This window comes from Electrona antarctica (assembly GCF_951216825.1).
Source record: "Electrona antarctica genome assembly, chromosome: 23".
Lineage (NCBI taxonomy): Eukaryota > Metazoa > Chordata > Actinopteri > Myctophiformes > Myctophidae > Electrona > Electrona antarctica.
The window spans coordinates 28,082,008-28,102,167 of NC_136804.1; the positions used below are offsets into that span (position 1 = coordinate 28,082,008).

General features: G+C 43.3%; 2 protein-coding genes across 4 annotated transcripts in view; one reads left to right on the forward strand and one right to left on the reverse strand.

The window, feature by feature from the left end:
• Window positions 1-7,044, forward strand: part of cog5 (component of oligomeric golgi complex 5) — a 119,675-nt gene extending 112,631 nt beyond the window's left edge. For 2 of the 3 annotated variants that reach the window (XM_079494829.1, XM_079494831.1), the window contains exons 18-22: window positions 49-286; window positions 1,062-1,138; window positions 1,630-1,756; window positions 4,347-4,426; window positions 5,842-7,044. In XM_079494829.1, coding sequence (XP_079350955.1) covers window positions 49-286; window positions 1,062-1,138; window positions 1,630-1,756; window positions 4,347-4,426; window positions 5,842-5,971 — 652 coding nt within the window. In that variant the 3' untranslated portion in view covers window positions 5,972-7,044. The remainder of the gene's footprint in view (window positions 1-48; window positions 287-1,061; window positions 1,139-1,629; window positions 1,757-4,346; window positions 4,427-5,841) is intronic. The other variant, XM_079494830.1, reaches the window with a different exon arrangement.
• Window positions 7,045-7,532: 488 nt separating this feature from the next.
• On the reverse strand, window positions 7,533-9,173 carry LOC306916739 (E3 ubiquitin-protein ligase TRIM39-like; the record flags this gene model as incomplete). The annotated part of the gene is made up of 1 exon (XM_079494756.1): window positions 7,533-9,173. The coding sequence occupies one exon, from the start codon at window positions 9,171-9,173 to the stop codon at window positions 7,533-7,535; it is 1,641 nt and encodes a 546-aa protein (XP_079350882.1).
• Between the last annotated feature and the right edge of the window lie 10,987 nt (window positions 9,174-20,160).

Consider the following 20,160-nt stretch of genomic DNA (forward strand, 5'->3'; position numbering starts at 1 on the left):
AGAGTAATAAATTGTAAACTGGGCCATGCGTGTGTGTGTGTCCTGCAGCGCCCTGAGCAGCCCCGATAAGCCCGACGTGCCCGTCTCCCTGTACATGAAGGAGCTCCAGGGCTTCATCGCCAGGGTGATGGCCGACTACTTCTGCCACTTCCAGTGCGTGGACTTCATCTACGACAGCACGGAGGCCATTGCGCGGCGCGCCGTCCTGCTGTTCCTGCGCCACGCCAGCCTGCTGCGCCCGCTCGGCGAGGGAGGCAAGATGAGGCTGGCCGCCGACTTTGCACAGGTGAGCCGGCCACAATGGTGGAACAATTACTTTTTTATTTTTTACCCTTTCTGGATGGGAACCTATTTTGGGGTTTTTTGTTGCTATGTACAGTATAGTTTTTCCAGAAAACTTAGGTCAGGATTTAGAAGGCGTTTTTTAGAATCGACCTCAGTCCTAAATGTGAAAGTACTACAATACTGCAATGTAGAAATACTACGGAATTCAAAATGTACTTTTGTAAAAGTACAAAAGTATTGGCATCAAAATATACTTAAAATACCAAAAGTAAAAATACTTTTGGTATTTCAAGTCTTGAAATGTATACAATTCTTTTGAAAATAGCAGATCTACGAGCCGCTATTTTCAAATGGACGAAATGTATAGTATAGTGAGCTGAAGTGGGTAATGTACGTCATTTTGTAATACGGTAATACAAATCTAGAAAGCTACTAGTACTGTAACTAAAGTGTTCAAACACATTTAGTGAGTAAAAGGATCTGAGATGTAGAGTAGAAGTAAAAGTACAGAAAATTGGAAACATTCCAATAAAGTAAAAAAAAATCTAATCTAATCTAAATTGTACTCAAGTACAGTGCTATAGTAAATGTACTTTGCACTCTTCCGGTGCGCACATGTGGAAGTACATTCAGTCAAGTCAATTATGATTTTGTGGTACTTTCACTTTACTTGAGTGTGTCAGTTTCTTTCTCATAGCTCAGGCATAGCACTACTACCAGCAGCAGTAGTATGTATAATTTATATTTTTGTAATTTGCGTTTGTGTGCATTCTTAGATGGAGTTGGCAGTGGCTCCAATGTGCAGGCGAGTGTCTGAGCTGGGGAAACCTTACCGTATGTTACGGTCCTTCAGGTGTGTATTTTATCACATATATCGAAATGTGTGATACCCTATATATAGATAGTGTGCACAATTATAATAATAGCTGCACTATGTCAAACGGAGGCGTCATTTGGTGGGCCTTGATGGCGTCATAATGGCAGATTTTACACTTGTTACATGCTGAAAATACCCGATCTACAAGCTTACGCTGCGACGCCTTGTGAGCTTGTAGAGCTGCTATTTTCAGATCGCAACACCCGATTGCGACGAGACATCAAATTACTTGTCTTTTAGTTCTACTGGATCTCTTCTCCACTGGTCCCTCCCTAACAATTTAGTCTAGTTTTCATTTGTTGACGAAATTGTCAGTATATATTTAGCTTAGTCATCGTAGCTTAGGGTTTATTTAGTTTTTCTTCAGTGAAGAAAGTTAGCCGACGAACATTTTCCGTCATAGTTTTAGGCGACGAAATCAACACTGTGTGTGTGTGCGTGTGTGTGTGTGCGCGCTCGTGCGGCAGGCCCCTGCTGTTTCAGACCAGTGAGTTGATAGCCAGCAGCCCGTTGGTTGGAGACCTGATCCCTTACAGCACTCTGCTGCACTTCTTCTTCACCAGAGCGCCTCCGGAGCTCAAGTCTCCTCACCAGGTATTCTACTCAGTACTCACACAGCTGGACAGTAGTGGACTGTAGCCTCCTCACCAGGTACTCTACTCACACAGCTGGACAGTAGTGGACTGTAGCCTCCTCACCAGGTATTCTACTCAGTACTCACACAGCTGGACAGTAGTGGACTGTAGCCTCCTCACCAGGTATTCTACTCAGTACTCACACAGCTGGACAGTAGTGGACTGTAGTCTCCTCACCAGGTATTCTACTCAGTACTCACACAGCTGGACAGTAGTGGACTGTAGCCTCCTCACCAGGTATTCTACTCACACAGCTGGACAGTAGTGGACTGTAGCCTCCTCACCAGGTATTCTACTCACACAGCTGGACAGTAGTGGACTGTAGCCTCCTCACCAGGTATTCTACTCACACAGCTGGACAGTAGTGGACTGTAGTCTCCTCACCAGGTATTCTACTCACACAGCTGGACAGTAGTGGACTGTAGCCTCCTCACCAGGTATTCTACTCACACAGCTGGACAGTAGTGGACTGTAGCCTCCTCACCAGGTACTCTACTCACACAGCTGGACAGTAGTGGACTGTAGTCTCCTCACCAGGTATTCTACTCACACAGCTGGACAGTAGTGGACTGTAGCCTCCTCACCAGGTATTCTACTCACACAGCCGGACAGTAGTGGACTGTAGCCTCCTCACCAGGTATTCTACTCACACAGCTGGACAGTAGTGGACTGTAGCCTCCTCACCAGGTATTCTACTCAGTACTCACACAGCCGGACAGTAGTGGACTGTAGCCTCCTCACCAGGTATTCTACTCACACAGCTGGACAGTAGTGGACTGTAGCCTCCTCACCAGGTATTCTACTCACACAGCCGGACAGTAGTGGACTGTAGCCTCCTCACCAGGTATTCTACTCACACAGCTGGACAGTAGTGGACTGTAGCCTCCTCACCAGGTATTCTACTCAGTACTCACACAGCTGGACAGTAGTGGACTGTAGCCTCCTCACCAGGTACTCTACTCAGTACTCACACAGCCGGACAGTAGTGGACTGTAGCCTCCTCACCAGGTATTCTACTCAGTACTCACACAGCTGGACAGTAGTGGACTGTAGCCTCCTCACCAGGTACTCTACTCAGTACTCACACAGCTGGACAGTAGTGGACTGTAGCCTCCTCACCAGGTATTCTACTCAGTACTCACACAGCTGGACAGTAGTGGACTGTAGCCTCCTCACCAGGTACTCTACTCGGTACTCACACAGCCGGACAGTAGTGGACTGTAGCCTCCTCACCAGGTATTCTACTCACACAGCTGGACAGTAGTGGACTGTAGCCTCCTCACCGGGTGCTCTACTCACACAGCTGGACAGTAACAGCAACATGAGATGAAATGTACTGTACACCCAAATCCATCCCCTCCCTGCACAGACACACGTTGAGCTGTGACCACCTGCTCCACTGTGTTGCTCAGAGCTTTCCAGTCAGCTGATTAACCGTTTCCGTCCATCCGACGTGGCCACAGGCGAGGGGAGAATATTCTGAATTCTTTCATTTTTTTTTATTTTTCAGTCGGACTCTCTGCCACCGTACTTCACGCTACGGTCATATTAGCTTCCCATTAGCTTCCCGTTGCCTTAGCTGCAGAAAGAATGCCTCGTATCTGCTAATCCAGGGCGTTCTCCGTGGTTTTGATCTGATGGATATACTAAGCGCTTCATTTCTGACTTCAACATGCCTCTCGTTCAAAATATGAACGCTTTGGAGCTTCTAGCGATATAATAGCGATATAATAGAATCGAGACCAGGGTAAGCTAGGGGCGTGGGTGGGGGGGGGGTTTAGAGTACAAGCGGCACCCCAGAGCTTCTATTTTGAAGGAATCCCGGCACTGATTGTGTTAACTCATTTACTGCCAACATTGATTCAGTCTGTATGTCCCTCACTGCCTCCGGATGCAGCGGAGACCTTCTTTCTTTTTTTTGAAGACCCCAAAATTCATTCCAAAATGAACTGGAAACAAAATATCAGAGACATTTCTTTTTTTGTCTAGTTTTTATTTGTTGGTGAAATTGTCAATCAATGTAGTCTTGGTTTTAGTCACCATAGCTTAGTTCTTTAGTTTTTATTTAGCTTTTTTACAATTTAGGCATTTAGCAGACGCTCTTAATCCAGAGCGATTTACATTAAGCAAGAACAAAAAGCATGGGAATACATCACATAAAAAAGCATTTATCATGAAACATGCGTACCGTAAGCTAAGAACGTAACAGTGGAATACCTATATAATGAAACTATACATATAAACTATACATATATATGCTATACTATGCTATACATGTGTACTATGATGTGCTATGACTACATACAATGCAATTATAGTGCTGTCTACATAACATGCTATAAGTCTGTATCAAATGATATCTAAGTCTACAGAAATGCTATCTAAGGGGGTAGGGTAAGTGCTACCCCCTTAGATAGCATTTTTGTCATTGAATAGAAGGCAGCCGACGAACATTCATAGTTCATTCATTTCAGTTGACGTAATCAACATGGATGAGTGAGTGAGTGAGAGTGAGTGGATTTGAACTGTTTGGCCTGTCTTCTACACAGAGGGCAGAGTGGTCTATCGCCCGCTACTCCCAGTGGATGGATGACCATCCATCAGAGAAGGACAGGCTGACCCTCATCAGGTGGGCTACCCTAATACCCTTCCACTGGCTCTTAACCCATTTTGACCTGAGATCAGATTCATAAAAATGTCTTCTACATCCTGACAGTTTTCTGAAAAAGCTATGTTTCTATGTCAGTCGATTTTTCAAAAATAGCAGACCTACAAGCTCGTAGCGCGCCACTCGGTGGCGCGCTATGAGCTTGTAGATCTGCTATTTTTCAATAGCTAAAGCATAACATAATGCTAACACCAAAAGGGGTTCCCAACAATCATCATACGCATGTCGTAATCAGTGCTTCCCAACCTGTGGGCTGTGGGGATATTGCATGTGGGGCGCCTAAAAAACGACCACACGATAAGATTTTAACAATAATATAACATTCGTATAAACATTTAAAATAAATGTCATGATATATATATATATTCTTTTTTCTTTTTTCTTTTTTGATACTGTTAGTTCCATTGATCAAAGCCTGAACACTATTGATGGCTTAAAGGTAGGGTAAGTGGTATTGTTTTGGTTAAAACTAAAGGTTTTTTGTTAAAAGGATATTCTGATAGTAATCATTGCTATAGAGTGTTAGTTCAGTAACGGCTCTCCGTGTCCCCATTACTGAACAAACACTTTATAGCAATGAGTACTGTCACAACACAGAGCTTTTTAACACTTATTTTAACCAAAGAAAATCACTTGCCCTACCTTTAACTTTAATGTGTTGAAGTGGTCAGATGGGTGAGTCGCTAAAAGTGGGCCTCTGACCTAGAAAATTTGAGTTGAGGAAGTCTGTAAAATCTGGAGCATGTGCATCTTGCTAAGAGTTAAGTGTGGTGAATGAGCAGCCCCTGGTGGTTTAAATATAGTCATACAGATTCTCTCTCTCTCTCTCTCTCTATTTTTCCCGGGGGCGCTACATTGCATATGCATATGCCCCGAGGCGGACGTAGCCCAGCGCAGTGGTTCTGTCCAATATTTGATTTGATTAATTGCTGTTATGGCTGATAACCGATATAAACCAATGTTGAGTATGATCTCATTCTGTACTAAAACATTTATAATATATGTGTCCATTCTGAAAAATGTTGAATCGTATCGGATCGCCATAATGAACCAATATCGTCCATGTATCGTATCGTCAACCATGTGTCGTGATACATATCGCATCGCTGTTAAAATGTATCGTTACACCCCCATTCATTCATTCATTCATGCATTCATTCATTCATTATCTCTCTCTCTGTGTCTGTCTGTCTGTCTGTCTGAATGTCTGTCTGAATGTCTGTCTGTCTGTCTGTCTGTCTGTTGATCTCTCTCTCTCTCTCTCTGTGTCTCTGTCTGTCTGTCTGTGTCTCTCTCTGTCTCTCTCTCTCTCTCTCTCTCTCTGTGTCTCTGTCTGTCTGTCTGTGTGTCTCTCTCTCTCTCTGTCTCTCTCTCAGGGGAGCGCTGGAGGCCTATGTCCAGTCGGTGAGAGCTCGCCAGGGGAAAGAGTTTGCTCCCATCTATCCCATCATGCTGCAGCTGTTACAGAGAGCCACCAGTGGTCCCCAGCAGGAGGCCAGAGCATGAATGCACTACCAGCGGTCCCCAGCAGGAGGCCAGAGCATGAACGCACTAGCACTCTGGGCCGTTCTTTCCCCCCTAAGATACAGTTTATGTCACGAGGGAAAACCTGAGAGAATAGTAGTGTCCATTATGACATATTTGAAAATAACTCCATACTCCAAACACCCTGGACTTGCGTAGGCTACACATCCAACGGGCCCCCTGGGCGCGATAGTCTTACAAAGCAGGAGATAAAATATGAAATCACGCACGCATGTGTAGTGAACACATGCAGCTTGCCTGTTTTGGTTGTCATCTATAGCTTCATTTGACCTCCTCAATGCCAACATCAAATTTAACAGTATAAGTGCACCAGTGCACCACTGCATAGTCATGGATTCCCATAGGAAGAAGATTAACAGGACAGTGAAAAGCGGTATTTATAAAATCTGTATTTATACTGTGTGGTTATGGTGCTTGATGTGAATGTCCCTTTTTTACACTGCAAATGACATTATTTCTGGGAGACTTCTGGTGATTGTACTTAGTATTGTACTTTATTATTGTTATTATTAATGATAGACGGTAATGGTTTGGGTTTTCCAGCAGCACAAAAGGATGGAAACTTTATGCTAACGATGCATTTGCGTTTTAATGTCCTTGTATGCACATTCGCTAACACAATAAAAAAATGCAGTTGCCATTTCACTTACAAGTCTTTCCTCGCTTTATGATTATGCCCCCCCCATCCCCCCCCTCCAGCCAGCCACCCCCCACCCCCCCTGTCAATCATGAGTCTTCATGACCATATTATAATCAAGTACATTTATAACGCACATGGCTTGCATGTGTTTTCTGGAATATAACAAATATAACCAGATGAGGCCCAGGTGTAACAAGTGTGTATACGATCTAAAAATGTACTGTATAAATTGGATTTGTAACAATACATTCTAAGAAACAATAACAAAAACAAACGAATCATTCTTGAGGGTTTATTTTTGCACTACAAAATAGTAAAATGTGCACATATTTCTTTTCAAGAATCACATTTTCAGTCATCTGTATTGCTAAATGCGGCTACATAAGACAATTAACATAATCAGGCATTTATATATTTGTATTAACTAGTATTTGCATTGAGGTACAAGACTGACAATAAAATGTTGTTATTCCTGTTAGACATCATTCCTGCAGAATAATAATTGAAAATGTTGAGTTTAATAGTCACACAGCCAGGGAATATATTTTAATCGAAATGCTCCCTTGAATGGAGAACTATAGTCTTTGGCTGTACTGAAATAGCAGACGATGGCAGAATACAAAATAATCTAATCTGGCGGCAGTGTGGCTAAGGGGTAGAGTGGCCGATCGGGAACCAGAAGGTTACCAGTTCGGTCCCGGGCTCCCCCAGAGGTAGTGTCCAAGTGTCCTTGCGCAAGACGTTGAACCCCTAATTGCTCCCGATGAGCAGGTTGGTGCCTTGCATGGTTTCCTCCGGTGTATGAATGTGTGTGTGAATGGGTGAATGTAATGCACAATCTATGTAAAGCACCAAGGCGCTATATTAATGAACCATTTACCATTATTTATCTGTGAGATTGACAGGAGCAATGATCAACGGAGCAGCGTTTTTGCCATCTTTATTCAGATGAGGACAGAAAAATGGGTAGAGTTTATCACTGAAGGTGCAGCCAGTGAAAGAGTAGATCGGAACTCTTGCCTCCACATCATAAAAGGAGACCAGACGCCCCACGTAATCCACAAACACTCCTACTTTCTGGAGCTTCTCTGAAACAGAGAGAAGGACGGGAGGGACGGTCAGAGCCTCGTACTCATTTCCATTCCTCAACCACACAGCCCAGTAACCATCATCAGCGCTCATTGTGATTGGACCCTTCCTGTTGATGGACTCTCTGGCCACTCCTATGGTCCAGCCAGTCTTCCCTTTAACCTGCACCTCAAAGTAAAATCGTCCCGAGGAGAAGCTTTGTTTTCCTAAGACGCAGACACAAAAAGAGAATCTCTTTTTGTTGTATGGGAGATTTTTCTTTATGTCTTCGTAATGCACTTGTTTTCCATCCTCGGACAGGATGAGTTTGCAGTTTGCTGTGTCAGGGTCCAAAGTTACATCCACTGCATATTGCTGGACCCTCCTAAGCTCAGCATCACCCAGCTTCTTCTCCACCTCTTCACTGAGTGTCATGAGCTGAGCCACAGCCGTCCTCACAGTCCCCACATATGAAGACTGGTGGACATTGACATGTTTCCAGTCAATCGCGAGTGGAAGGTTTTTGATTGATTTGACGTTGTGGAGCAGGTGGAGGTGGTCTTCAGTGTGTGAGAGCTGCTTCAGCTCAGAGCTTCTCTCCTTTAGCTCGGTGATTTCTTGTTGCAGCTCTTTAATGAAGCATTCAGCCTGTTTCTCTGTGGTTTTCTGCTTCTCTTCAATCCCATCGATGAGCTCAGCCTGGCTTCTCTCAATGCAGCTGATCAGAGTGGTGAACACCTGCACACCGTCTGCCATCTCTCTGTCTGCGTCTTTCTTGCTGAGCTCTGCTGAGTGTTGGATCTCCTGAACCTTCAGTTGTCTCTCCTGGATCATCTGCTGAACTTCAGCCTCCATCTTTCCCAGCTCAGCCTTCTTTCCTTCATATGCCTCTTTCAGAGACAAAACTTGATGTGCCTCGTAGTCTGACTCGATGCACAACTGACAAATACAAACAAGGCACCTCTTGCAGAACAGATCCAGAGGTCTCTCGTGTACCTTGCACACAAAGTCTTCCGGGTTCTTCGCAGGGTCGATTAGTTTGTGCCGTTTTAACCCTGTGACCCTCTGATGAGGCTCCAGGTGAGTTTCACAGAAGGAGGCCAGACACACCAGGCAGGACTTCAGAGCCTTGAGCTTGGTCTCGGTACAGATGTCACAGGAGACTTCATCTGGTTTTGCAGGCTCTCGGGTTGTGTTTGTTTTAACTTCGACTTGAGCAGGCTTTCTAAACTGAGCAACTATCTCACGTATGAACATGTTGACCCTTGGCTCTGTTTTTTTGAACACTTCCTTACAAATGGGGCACTCGCACAGGTTGTTGGCATCCCAGTAATGTGTGAGGCAGGTCTTGCAGTAGTTGTGTCCACATGGAGTGGTGACTGGATCGGTGAACACATTCAGACAGATGGAACACAGGAACTGCTCTTCAGACAGGAGACCGCGGGCAGAGGCCATTTCTACACACTGAGAATAAAGAATAAGTGTGAAACACTGAAAACAAAAAGTATTAAAAACATTTAAAGACAGAACATTAAATAGCCCACTTCAGTAACATTTCTTTGGTATGTAGAATGTGAAGGCTAAATTAAACTGGATAATTAAACGGACGTTTCGGCCCGTAGGCCTTCCGGCCTTCCTCGGTGGGAATGCTTCACGCTGAGGAAGGCCTACGTGCCGAAACGTTTTGTTGTTGCTCCTGCTGGGGGGAGAACTCTGAATAAACTAAGAATCCTACATGGATCAAGAGTGAGTGCTGGTATTTCTTTTCTATAGACTATTTCTACCAGAACCGTGCACCCACTATTCTGTTACTGTGAACTACTCAACTGAGTGCTTGCTTCTCCTCTCTTTAAATTAAACTGGAGAACATACCTTTTGTATACGTCAGGGCTATTTTGTACAGATTTAATATAATTAACTCACCTGTAGGCCTACTATATCTGTGACTATGACCTTTTTAGTGCCTTTTTTTCACTGATGAAAACTAAATAAAAACTAAGCTATCATGACTAAAACTATGACTAAATATATTGACAATTTTGTCAACAAATAAAAACTAGACAAAAACGTTGTGGAGGTATTAGTGCATGGAGAAGAGATCCAGTAGAACTAAAAGACAAGTCATTTTGTGCTTGGTTGCACTCGGGTGTTGTGCTCTGAAAATAGCAGATCTACAAGATGTACTATAGGCCTATTCAGCATGCAACCAATATACATTTTAAATCAACGGTAGATTTAGTCAACTAAACTACAGTAAAACTAGACAGAAACTAAAACTTTTCAGGTGACCTAAACATGAGTGAAACTAAATGAAAGTCACTAAACTAAATCTGCTGTCAAAATCAACAGATGAGTTGATTTATTGGCAGTGTTGTGAAAATTCACTAGCTCAAAACATTCAGTTCACATAGATTCAATCAAACTACAGATTTGAACTAGTTCACATCATCGTTCATAGTAAACTTTTTGTCTTAATTCTAAACCTGTATCTACATAGTTTTTATGCAACAAATTGAAATCTGCATTTTTATTATAACAATACAAATATATTGCAGGAAGAGCATTTACAGAATGTAAGTGCAATTTTGCATCCTCTGAAAGTTAAATAAAAATACAATGACTCACTTGTGAAGATGAGCATTCATATAATGGGAGAAAAAGACGTTACGTATTCATTTATCTCCAAAAGAATGTCTTAAAGTCTTTACAATGTCCGTAGCCTACATCACATATCAAACAAATAAATAGACCAATAAAAACACAGCACTAATGGGCAGTTCAGTGACTGAATAAAGTTTTCACAAATTCAGAGGGAAAATTGACACAATTGATCATTAAATGAGCATACAGTACCTTGCAATTGATAGGCGTCTGTTGTTGTTTTTTTCCGGCACTGTGACTGAAGTCCTGAGTCTGATGACCAGCAAGAAGATGAAGCCTCCTCAAGTAGCCTTCCTATTTAGAGACCTGCTTTTTGACAAACTGGCCCTATGTCAACGTTGTCGTCATTGATTGGCCACTGTTTGTCCCGCCTTGTTATATTTTTGATTAACTTTACCAACAAGGCGTAGGCCTACTTTGACTGATCAGATCGCCGGTGGTCACAGGGGTGGCAAATGAGATTCCCGGGGGCCACTCCCTAGAACAGGGCTTCCCATCCTTTCTATTACCACGGACCGGCTGACAGTTCTTCAATCATCATCGTACCAAAAACATGGAAGACAGTTGACTGGCCTCAAGTAGCCTACCCGCTACTATATTATTATATCACAACATAATGTTATATAATTGTCATTGACCATATCATCAATGATCCTGGTTACGCAAGCCTGACTCATAGTGTCCATACTGTACTGAACTGTTGTTTTCAGAGCAATTTCTCTATTGAACAAGCCTAGTATAGCGACCATTTAGTGCCTCGCAAAGTTAAAACTAAAATTTAATAGGCCTAAACATTTCCGTAAACCGAACTAAATAACTAACCGGAATGGTATTGTGTGTTTACAAAACAGACTAAAGCGAGGTGAAATTATTCACAAAATGCTTTAGTTTATGGATGGCTGGTGGTTCATCTAACTGAATACATTTTAAATCTATTGTTACGTTTTTATTACACGATGCTTGCCTTTTCAATCCTGCACCTGACAAATTACCCAAAGTGTAAATAAAACCAACACTAAAACTAATAAAAAAACAAACTAAAACTATTAGCATTTAAATAAAAACTAGCAAATCAGCTCTAAAAACGAATTAAAACTGAATTAGGTGAAATCACTTGTCTTTTAATTCTACCGGATCTCTTCTCCACTAGTCCCTCCCTAACATCTTCGTCTAGTCTAGTTTTTATTTGTTGACGAAATTGTAAATATATTTAATCTTGGTTTTAGTCATCATAGCTTAGTTTTTATTTAGTTATTTTTTCGTCATAGCTTTAGTTGACGAAATCAACACCGTTGCTCACCATGCAGTGAGAGGGGGAGACGAAGATGAGTGAGTGTGATTGATGATCACAGTACCAGTAGATTAAAGAGACCGCTATACTGTGACTATTTTACACAATAGGCTCTCTGTCTACATTGCTCAAGATTATACAACAGTGTAGACAGATAGCAGCTGCATATATGTTTAATTAGTGGAAACTTTGTGAACAATACCCTCAACAACAATTACATCCAGAGAGAGAGAGTGCGTGTGTTTGATTGAATACTTTATAGTCAGAAATGTACAGTGGTGGAAAACGTACTCTGTTGTTTTACTTAAGTAAAAGTACCAATACTGCAATTTAGAACTACTTCGTTACAAGTAAAAGTACGGAATTGAAAATGTACTTGAGTAAAAGTAGAAAAGTATCTGCATCAAAATGTACTTAAAGTACTAAAAGTAAAAGTACTCATATTGCAGAATGTCCCATTTCACAGGTTCAAAATGTGTACAAAATGTATTGAAAATAGCTGATCTACAAGCTCACAATGTGTCGCAACGCTTGTAGATTAGCTATTTTCAAATGGCCGAAATGTATAGGGTTGAAGTGGTTACTGTATGTTTTCTAATCAAAATTAAAATCTCCAAAGTAACTAGTAAGTAAAGTTTTCAAATAATTGTAGAGGATTAAAAGTACATGTACAGGGATTCCACGTCAGGGCCTGGCAAGTGGTGCTGGTTGTTGGTTTCCTCAGTGTGTGTCCTATCCAACCCCACTTTCGTCTCAGGATCTGCTTCTCTACCGGTTCCTGCCTTCCTCTCAGCCACAGTTCCTCATTCCTGATTTTGTTCGGCCACCTGATCCTAAAGATGCGTCTCAGACTGTTGTTTATAAAGGTCTGTATCTTCTGTAATGGTCTTTTCGTCATTCTCCACGTCTCTGAACCGTAGAGAAGGACGGATTTTACATTTGAATTAAAGAGCCGCACTTTAGTTGCCGTGGCTATGTCCTTAGAGGACCAGATGTTTTTCAGAATGACGAAGGCTGTCCTGGCTTTGCCTATTCTTACTATGACATCACTGTCTGTTCCACCCTGCTTGTCTATGATGCTGCCTAGGTATAAGTGAAGAAGTTGACTTCTTGAATGGGTTCGCCTCCTACTGTGACGGTGTTGTTGGTAGAGGTGTTGATTGTTATTATGAGAGATGAGATGAGATATACTTTATTAATCCCTGAGGATTAATAAATTATGTTGGTCTTCTTCCTGTTTATTCTCAACCCGGTCCCAAGGGATGTAGTTGCTAGCCTGGTTGTCAGGTACAGTCAGACATTATAAAATGATAACACAAACGTCCTCATGGGGTCTTGTTTCCATTTGTGTGCGTGTGCGAGTGAGATTGGACATTACCAATGATTAATTTTAAATGACAATTCAAGATGCTCAGAGAAACAAGACTACTTTAGGTGAAATAAATCTAGCATATGACTGGGCTGTGTGTGCATGCATACCCTGGGGTAGTGTGGGCTGGATGTGCATGTCTTTGTACTTTTTTAATGTATTTATTTGAACAATTGTTATATGAGAATGTTTTTAAACAAATTAAATAAATGAAAAAGAACAAATCCAGACGTGAAGCTTCTTTCTTGGCCTACTGGGGTTGTGCGGTTTCTCGCTGGTCGGTCCAGTGGTGCAGGTTGTGACATTTATTTGTGCAAAACAGATCAAACTTTACATACTATAGTATCAAAATAACGGTAGTGGGTCGCACACACCAAGACTTCAGTTAAAATACTGTGGCTCAGGAGGTAGAGCAGGTCGTCCAATGATCCATGGGTCGGCGGTTCGAATCCCGGGCTCCTCCTGTCTACATGTCGAAGTGTCCTTGGGCAAGACACTGAACCCCAAATTGCTCCCGATGTGCTGGTTGGTACCTTGCATGGCTTCCGCCGCAATCGGTGTATGAATGTGTGTGTGAATGGGTGAATGTAATGCACAATCTATGTAAAGCGCCTTGGATAAAGGCGCTATATAAATGCACCATTTACCATTTACCAAATAGTTTATTCCATACTTAAACAGGGACATGAATGATATGAAGTGTAACATACTATAGGTATGCCATTTTTGACATGGAAAAAGGTTGAGAACCACTGACATAAAAACATAGGTTTTTCAGAAAACTGTCATGATTTAGAGGCATTTGTAGAAAACCGGCCTCAGGTCTACTCTAAATGGGTTAAACTGTTGAAAATACTAAATAAAGTATAAAACAAAGACAGTCATCCGCTTGCAGCAAGCTATACACCTTGAAAAGTACAGTACAGTCATGACTCTTAAACACTAAAGTGTACACTTAAACTGTATGCTGGCTTGTTTACTGTTTTACTGTTGAGTGAGGCCCACAGTTTCTGCATTAGATCAAAGTGTAGAAGGGAGGGATACCGATTGTTTTAAATGCTGGCTATTCCAATAAAGTAGAAAACAGGAGGGGGTTAGACAAAAAAAAAAAGGATGAGCTGTTATGTTATAATTTGCTACTCTTTTTTGTGTGTGTGTGTGTAAAGGGTGTAATTACAGAGCTGTCTGGGTGCTGTAAATATTGATATGACAATTAACATTTTCACACAAATTATGTTACGTATTACTGTTGTATGATAGACCATATATTAAAAGTGGGTTTCCAGTGTGGTAATCTGAACACAGCGTCTTTACACTCTAGTGAAATAGTGCATTTCATATTTAATGTAAACATACAACAGGACTAATTAGGTGAGGCAGTCAGCAGGTCACAGCGCTGTAGGGCTTCAACAGGACTAAGGTGAGGCAGTCAGCAGGTCACAGCGCTGTAGGGCTTCAACAGGACTAAGGTGAGGCAGTCAGCAGGTCACAGCGCTGTAGGGCTTCAACAGGACTAAGGTGAGGCAGTCAGCAGGTCACAGCGCTGTAGGGCTTCAACAGGACTAAGGTGAGGCAGTCAGCAGGTCACAGCGCTGTAGGGCTTCAACAGGACCAAGGTGAGGCAGTCAGCAGGTCACAGCTCTGTAGGGCTTCCAACCAGGACTAAGGTGAGGCAGTCAGCAGGTCACAGCGCTGTAGGGCTTCCAACCAGGACTAAGGTGAGGCAGTCAGCAGGTCACAGCGCTGTAGGGCTTCCAACCAGGACTAAGGTGAGGCAGTCAGCAGGTCACAGCGCTGTAGGGCTTCAACAGGACTAAGGTGAGGCAGTCAGCAGGTCACAGCGCTGTAGGGCTTCAACAGGACTAAGGTGAGGCAGTCAGCAGGTCACAGCTCTGTAGGGCTTCCAACCAGGACTAAGGTGAGGCAGTCAGCAGGTCACAGCGCTGTAGGGCTTCAACAGGACTAAGGTGAGGCAGTCAGCAGGTCACAGCGCTGTAGGGCTTCCAACCAGGACTAAGGTGAGGCAGTCAGCAGGTCACAGCGCTGTAGGGCTTCCAACCAGGACTAAGGTGAGGCAGTCAGCAGGTCACAGCGCTGTAGGACTTAAACAGGACTAAGGTGAGGCAGTCAGCAGGTCACAGCGCTGTAGGGCTTCCAACCAGGACTAAGGTGAGGCAGTCAGCAGGTCACAGGTCTGTAGGGCTTCAACAGGACTAAGGTGAGGCGGTCAGCAGGTCACAGCTCTGTAGGGCTTCCAACCAGGACTAAGGTGAGGCAGTCAGCAGGTCACAGCGTTGTAGGGCTTCCAACCAGGACTACGGTGAGGCAGTCAGCAGGTCACAGCGCTGTAGGGCTTCCAACCAGGACTAAGGTGAGGCAGTCAGCAGGTCACAGCGCTGTAGGGCTTCCAACCCTATATCCAGAAGCTTGGATAGTACTTATTACTACCAGTGCTATTTTTTTGCCTCTGCAACACTGTACTGTACTGTTCTACATTTTTAATAAAATATTAATTTAATCAATCAATCAATCAAACCCATTAATTATAACACAGAGATGCTATTCATGTCAACATGCTCTCTGAGTCTCAATAATAAGTAACTGCTGTTTAATGTAGCAGAAGAGGCAATTAATTGAACACAGTTTGGCACAATTTTAACATCCCAGATCGATTGAAATATGAATCTACTGTGCTGACTACAGCAGGTCCATAGCCCTAATGCCCATTAGAGATATGGACCAGAGCTAGACTACACCATGATATATTAAATAACTTTGCATTGTGAATAAAAAGGTAGCCACAGTGTGGTTGCAGTGTAATGCTAAAGGTTTAATCACAGGGCTGTCTGCTTCATGTATTATGATTAAAAGTGCATTCTGGTAATGTGAATGAATGATTGAGAAAAACATCAGAGGGGTTTGAACCCACGCAGTTACAAAGATCGGATTCATAGTCGAGTGTCTAGACCGCCAGACCACTGAGGACACAGCCAAGATGGGGACAAGTGTTTGTATTGACTATTTAAGCCGTGACGTAACCCGCTCTTCCAGAGCCACTTCCGGGTCTTACTCAAAGAAGCTTCCACATCATATATTGTCTTTGTCGTGGACACTTGTACAATTACATTAATAATTCTACTCGGGTTGGAAGCATTAAGGCCCCTTTTAACCATCAATTGCTTCCTTTCTGAAAAATAACGTCATTGTAAAAAGATTCACGCGTTGCTAGTATTTACAATGAGAAGCGGACGGGAGCTGGTGCCTACTAGTACCCGGATGTAACGTAGTAGGACTACAAATGACTACAACAAACTCGCGGGAAGAACTCAAACTCGCGGGGAAAACTCGTGGGCGGAGCCTCACACCGGAAGGAAGTGACGCCCCCCCCCTCAAATACGACGCAGACGCAGTGATGCGGGTTTCATCACAGTTTGTTGAAAGTGCCACGTCACACATCGTGCTCGTCGTCTGCAGGTAAATAATTAATGTTACTTTAATACTTAACGCTTTTTGTTGTTGTTACTTGTTATGTTGTTTATATATATTATGTATCTACCTCACTGCTAAACCTTGTGTAGTGGAGTGGTTACAGTCGCCGCTTTGAAAACAACAGGGCCGGGGTTCAAACCCCAGTCTAGGCATTAGTCTTTTTCCATTGTACCAACCAAACAAAATAAATACATTTCTCGTCTGGTCTAAAGGTCAATTTTATTCAGCATTTGAGCCACGGACCACCCATTTGACTCTCACAATGGTATGATGTTTGTTTGTTTGGTTTGTAAAAAGGAAAAATACTTATGCCTCGACTGGGGCTAGAACTCGGGCCCTGTGTTTGCAAGTCGCCGAGTTTAACCATTCGACTATAGGAACACATTTTTACAGGCGAGTAGTATAATTAACATAAGTAACACCACAATTAGAGTAGAATAATGTGTAATCCGCCGAATTAGTTTATTTATATTACTGTAGCCAATTTGTTAGTGTCGGCCGTCTAATTACATGAGGACCTGGGATCGATTCCCGCCAATTCCAAAGAATGTTTGTTTGATCCCGGTCATTTCAAACAATGTCTGTCCTTTTACCAACCAAACAACAAACAATACTCTTTTCACATCTATTCGATTATTTATAATTGCTCTGTATTGTGACAGTAATCATTGCTATAGTGTGTGTTCAGTAACAGTGTTAAATAGCTCTATAGTGTGACAGTAATCATTGCATCAGGAACGCAGTCAGGATACAGATTAAACAAGTGGAATTGTAATGTTTATGTTTATTGAAGGATCCCCATTAGAGACACATGACTGAGCCTCTAGTCTTCCTGGGGTCCTGAATAAAACAAATACAATACAAATGTACAACTAAAAATACAATTAAAAAAAATAAAAACAAATACAAAGAACACATTCACATTATAAATCAAAAGAACAAATTCGCAAATCACAGTTCACAGTTATGTACTTGGCAAATTGGCAAGGTATATCTTGATATTATTTTTTAAAGTAATTTTGTTATGAATTGTAAATAAGATGTTTTTGGGCAGTGCATTCCAGAGAGTAACAGACAAAATGAGAACGGGAACATTAAGCTCATAATAGCTACTTGCTCCTGATTGGCTGAAGTTTTGTCACCTACCAGATTTATTTTAACCCTTTTCTATTTATTAAAGAGCTAAAGAGACAGGAATATTCCTGTTACTGAACACACACTATAGCAATGATTACTGTCACAATATAGAGCTATTTAACACTGTTACTGAACACACACTCTATAGCAATGATTACTGTCACAATATCTATTTAACACTGTTACTGAACACACACTATAGCAATTATTACTGTCACAATAGCTTTGTAATGCTACTGACGTTTGTGTACAACATTTGATCTGACAGGCCTTTTTTATGTCAATCAATCAAGTCACCTTAATTCAAGTGGTAGATTATATACAGGGGCATGCCATGTGGTCTACCTGCACAGCCGTTGTGATCTGCTGGTAGATCACAACAACAGTGTACCTTTTGGGCACCCCTGCAATACAGGATTCCTGTCCAGAATGGTTTTATTAAATATAGAGGGTTTAAGTCGTTCTGCATTTATGTGTGTTTCTTTTTCTGTCTTTCTTTCTTAGGATGGAGATCAAGGTAGACGCCGTTGGAAGGCTCTAGCCAGCAAGCCCCCTCAGTCAGCCAACGCAGCCAGCCAGCCCCGCCAGTCAGCCAGTGTAGAAGGTCAGGCTGCCAAGCCAGCGCACATCAGCCCTTGCAACCAGCCATTGCAGCCAGCCTTGCTCAGTCCTCTCAGCCAGGCCTCTCTCGCGGCCTGGCTCTCTGTCTGCCTGGCCCGGTCTGCCCCGCCTTGCCTTGCAGCAACAGAACTGGCAAGCCCAGCAAACCAGCGCAGCGAATATTTTTACAAGCCCAGACTCAGGGTGCCCAGACAGCCTGTGCAGCCAACAGCCAGCCCAGACCAGCAGTGTAGCAAGCCAGGCTGCCATCCCTTGCAGTGCAGCCTTGCTAGTCGATAAGACACACTGCGTGACCCTGTCCGACTGCCCCTGCATTGCCTGCCTTGCCTTCCTGGCCTAGCCTGCCTGCCTCGGTCTTCCTGTCTGTCCTGGCCTGCCTGTCTGAAACTGGCTCGCCTGACTGCGTGCTTGCGCCTGCCTGCGTTCTTGCCTGCGAGCTTGCCTGACTGCTTGCCACATGCCTCAGCTGCCTGCGTGCATGCCTCGCCCTGCCTGCTTGCGTGCCTGCCCCTGCCTGCCTCAGCCGGCCGGCCTACCTGCGCAGCGTGCCTGCCTCGGCCTGCTTGCCTGCGTGCTTGCCTGTCTCGTCCTGCCTGCCTGCCTGCAACTTGAATGAGGTGTGTAAACATTTATTTCACGGGTGTGGGTGTTGACCTTGGCTTTTGTGTTCTCCAGGTGTTTTTTGAAGGAGAGTGTCCTGTCCAGTGTAACTCCAAGTTAAATGGGGTGTGTATGGTTGGAGAGTTTGTGACCATCCCAAGTGACGCTCAGTTCTTTTTTCGGATCTCGGTTCCTCAGGTGGAAGCTGCATAGTTGGGTTTTTGATGGGTTGGGTTTCAGGTGGTTGTATTGTAGTAGCTTGACATTTCTTGGAGGGCACTTTCAAGGACAGACTCAATCTTCTGGAAGTCTGCTTGTTGGGTGGTAATGCAGAGGTCGTCGGCGTAGATGAAACGCTGGCATTCTGTGGGTAGTGGCTGGTCGTTTGTGTAGATATTGAAAAGGAGGGCGAGCACGCTACCTTGTGGGAGGCCGTTCTTTTGGGCTTTCCATTTACTCCTCTGGTCATTTAACTGGACATAGAAGCGCCTGTTGTTGAGGAGGCTTTTCCTGACCATTGTGCGGTGTTGGACAGTGTCGTAGGCAGCAGAGAGATCTCTGAATGCTGCTCCAGTTATTTGTTTTCCCTCAAACCCATCCTCAATGTGTTGGGTGAGGTTGAGCTCTGTCCAGCACAGGAGCGGCCGGGACGGAAACCAGCTTGGTCTTTAGTCAGCTTGGTGTCTATGAGTGGCATGAGGCGTTGGAACAGCATGCTATAGTATCACGGAAAGCGAAAGGCTATATAGTCCATGGTCTCGGATGGCATGCTATAGTATGTTGTTTTTCACGATTTCTGAGTATTTGAAAAAATGGTGAAAATCACGGAAAAGCGAAAGTCTATAGTCCATGGTCTCGGAGGGCATACTAAAAGAATATTTAGCAAATTTGAAAATGTTAGCTTTGTGCTTCTGTATTCTCTTTGCCTACAATGTAAATTGTGAAATGACTACTGTTGTAATGAATGTGATTGCTTTTGGACCTGCAAATTACAAAACAAAAGCTAAGGCACTGGTGTGGTACTCCTGGTTTACCAGAATGGGGTTCAACTCCCTGCGGTGCCCTGCTCAATTTGTAGTATTTACATGGTTTATTTTCTGCTCATTTCTGTCCTTTTCATAGATGATAACCCCCCGGTTCTGTACTGTTTGTACTCCCTACAGTTAGTTTACCAAGTCTATTTATTAAGGGACCAGCCCGAGCTGGCTCCCGAGCAGATTACAATCATTTGAAAATGACGATTGGCCCCAATTTCCGATCACCCCATCTGATGG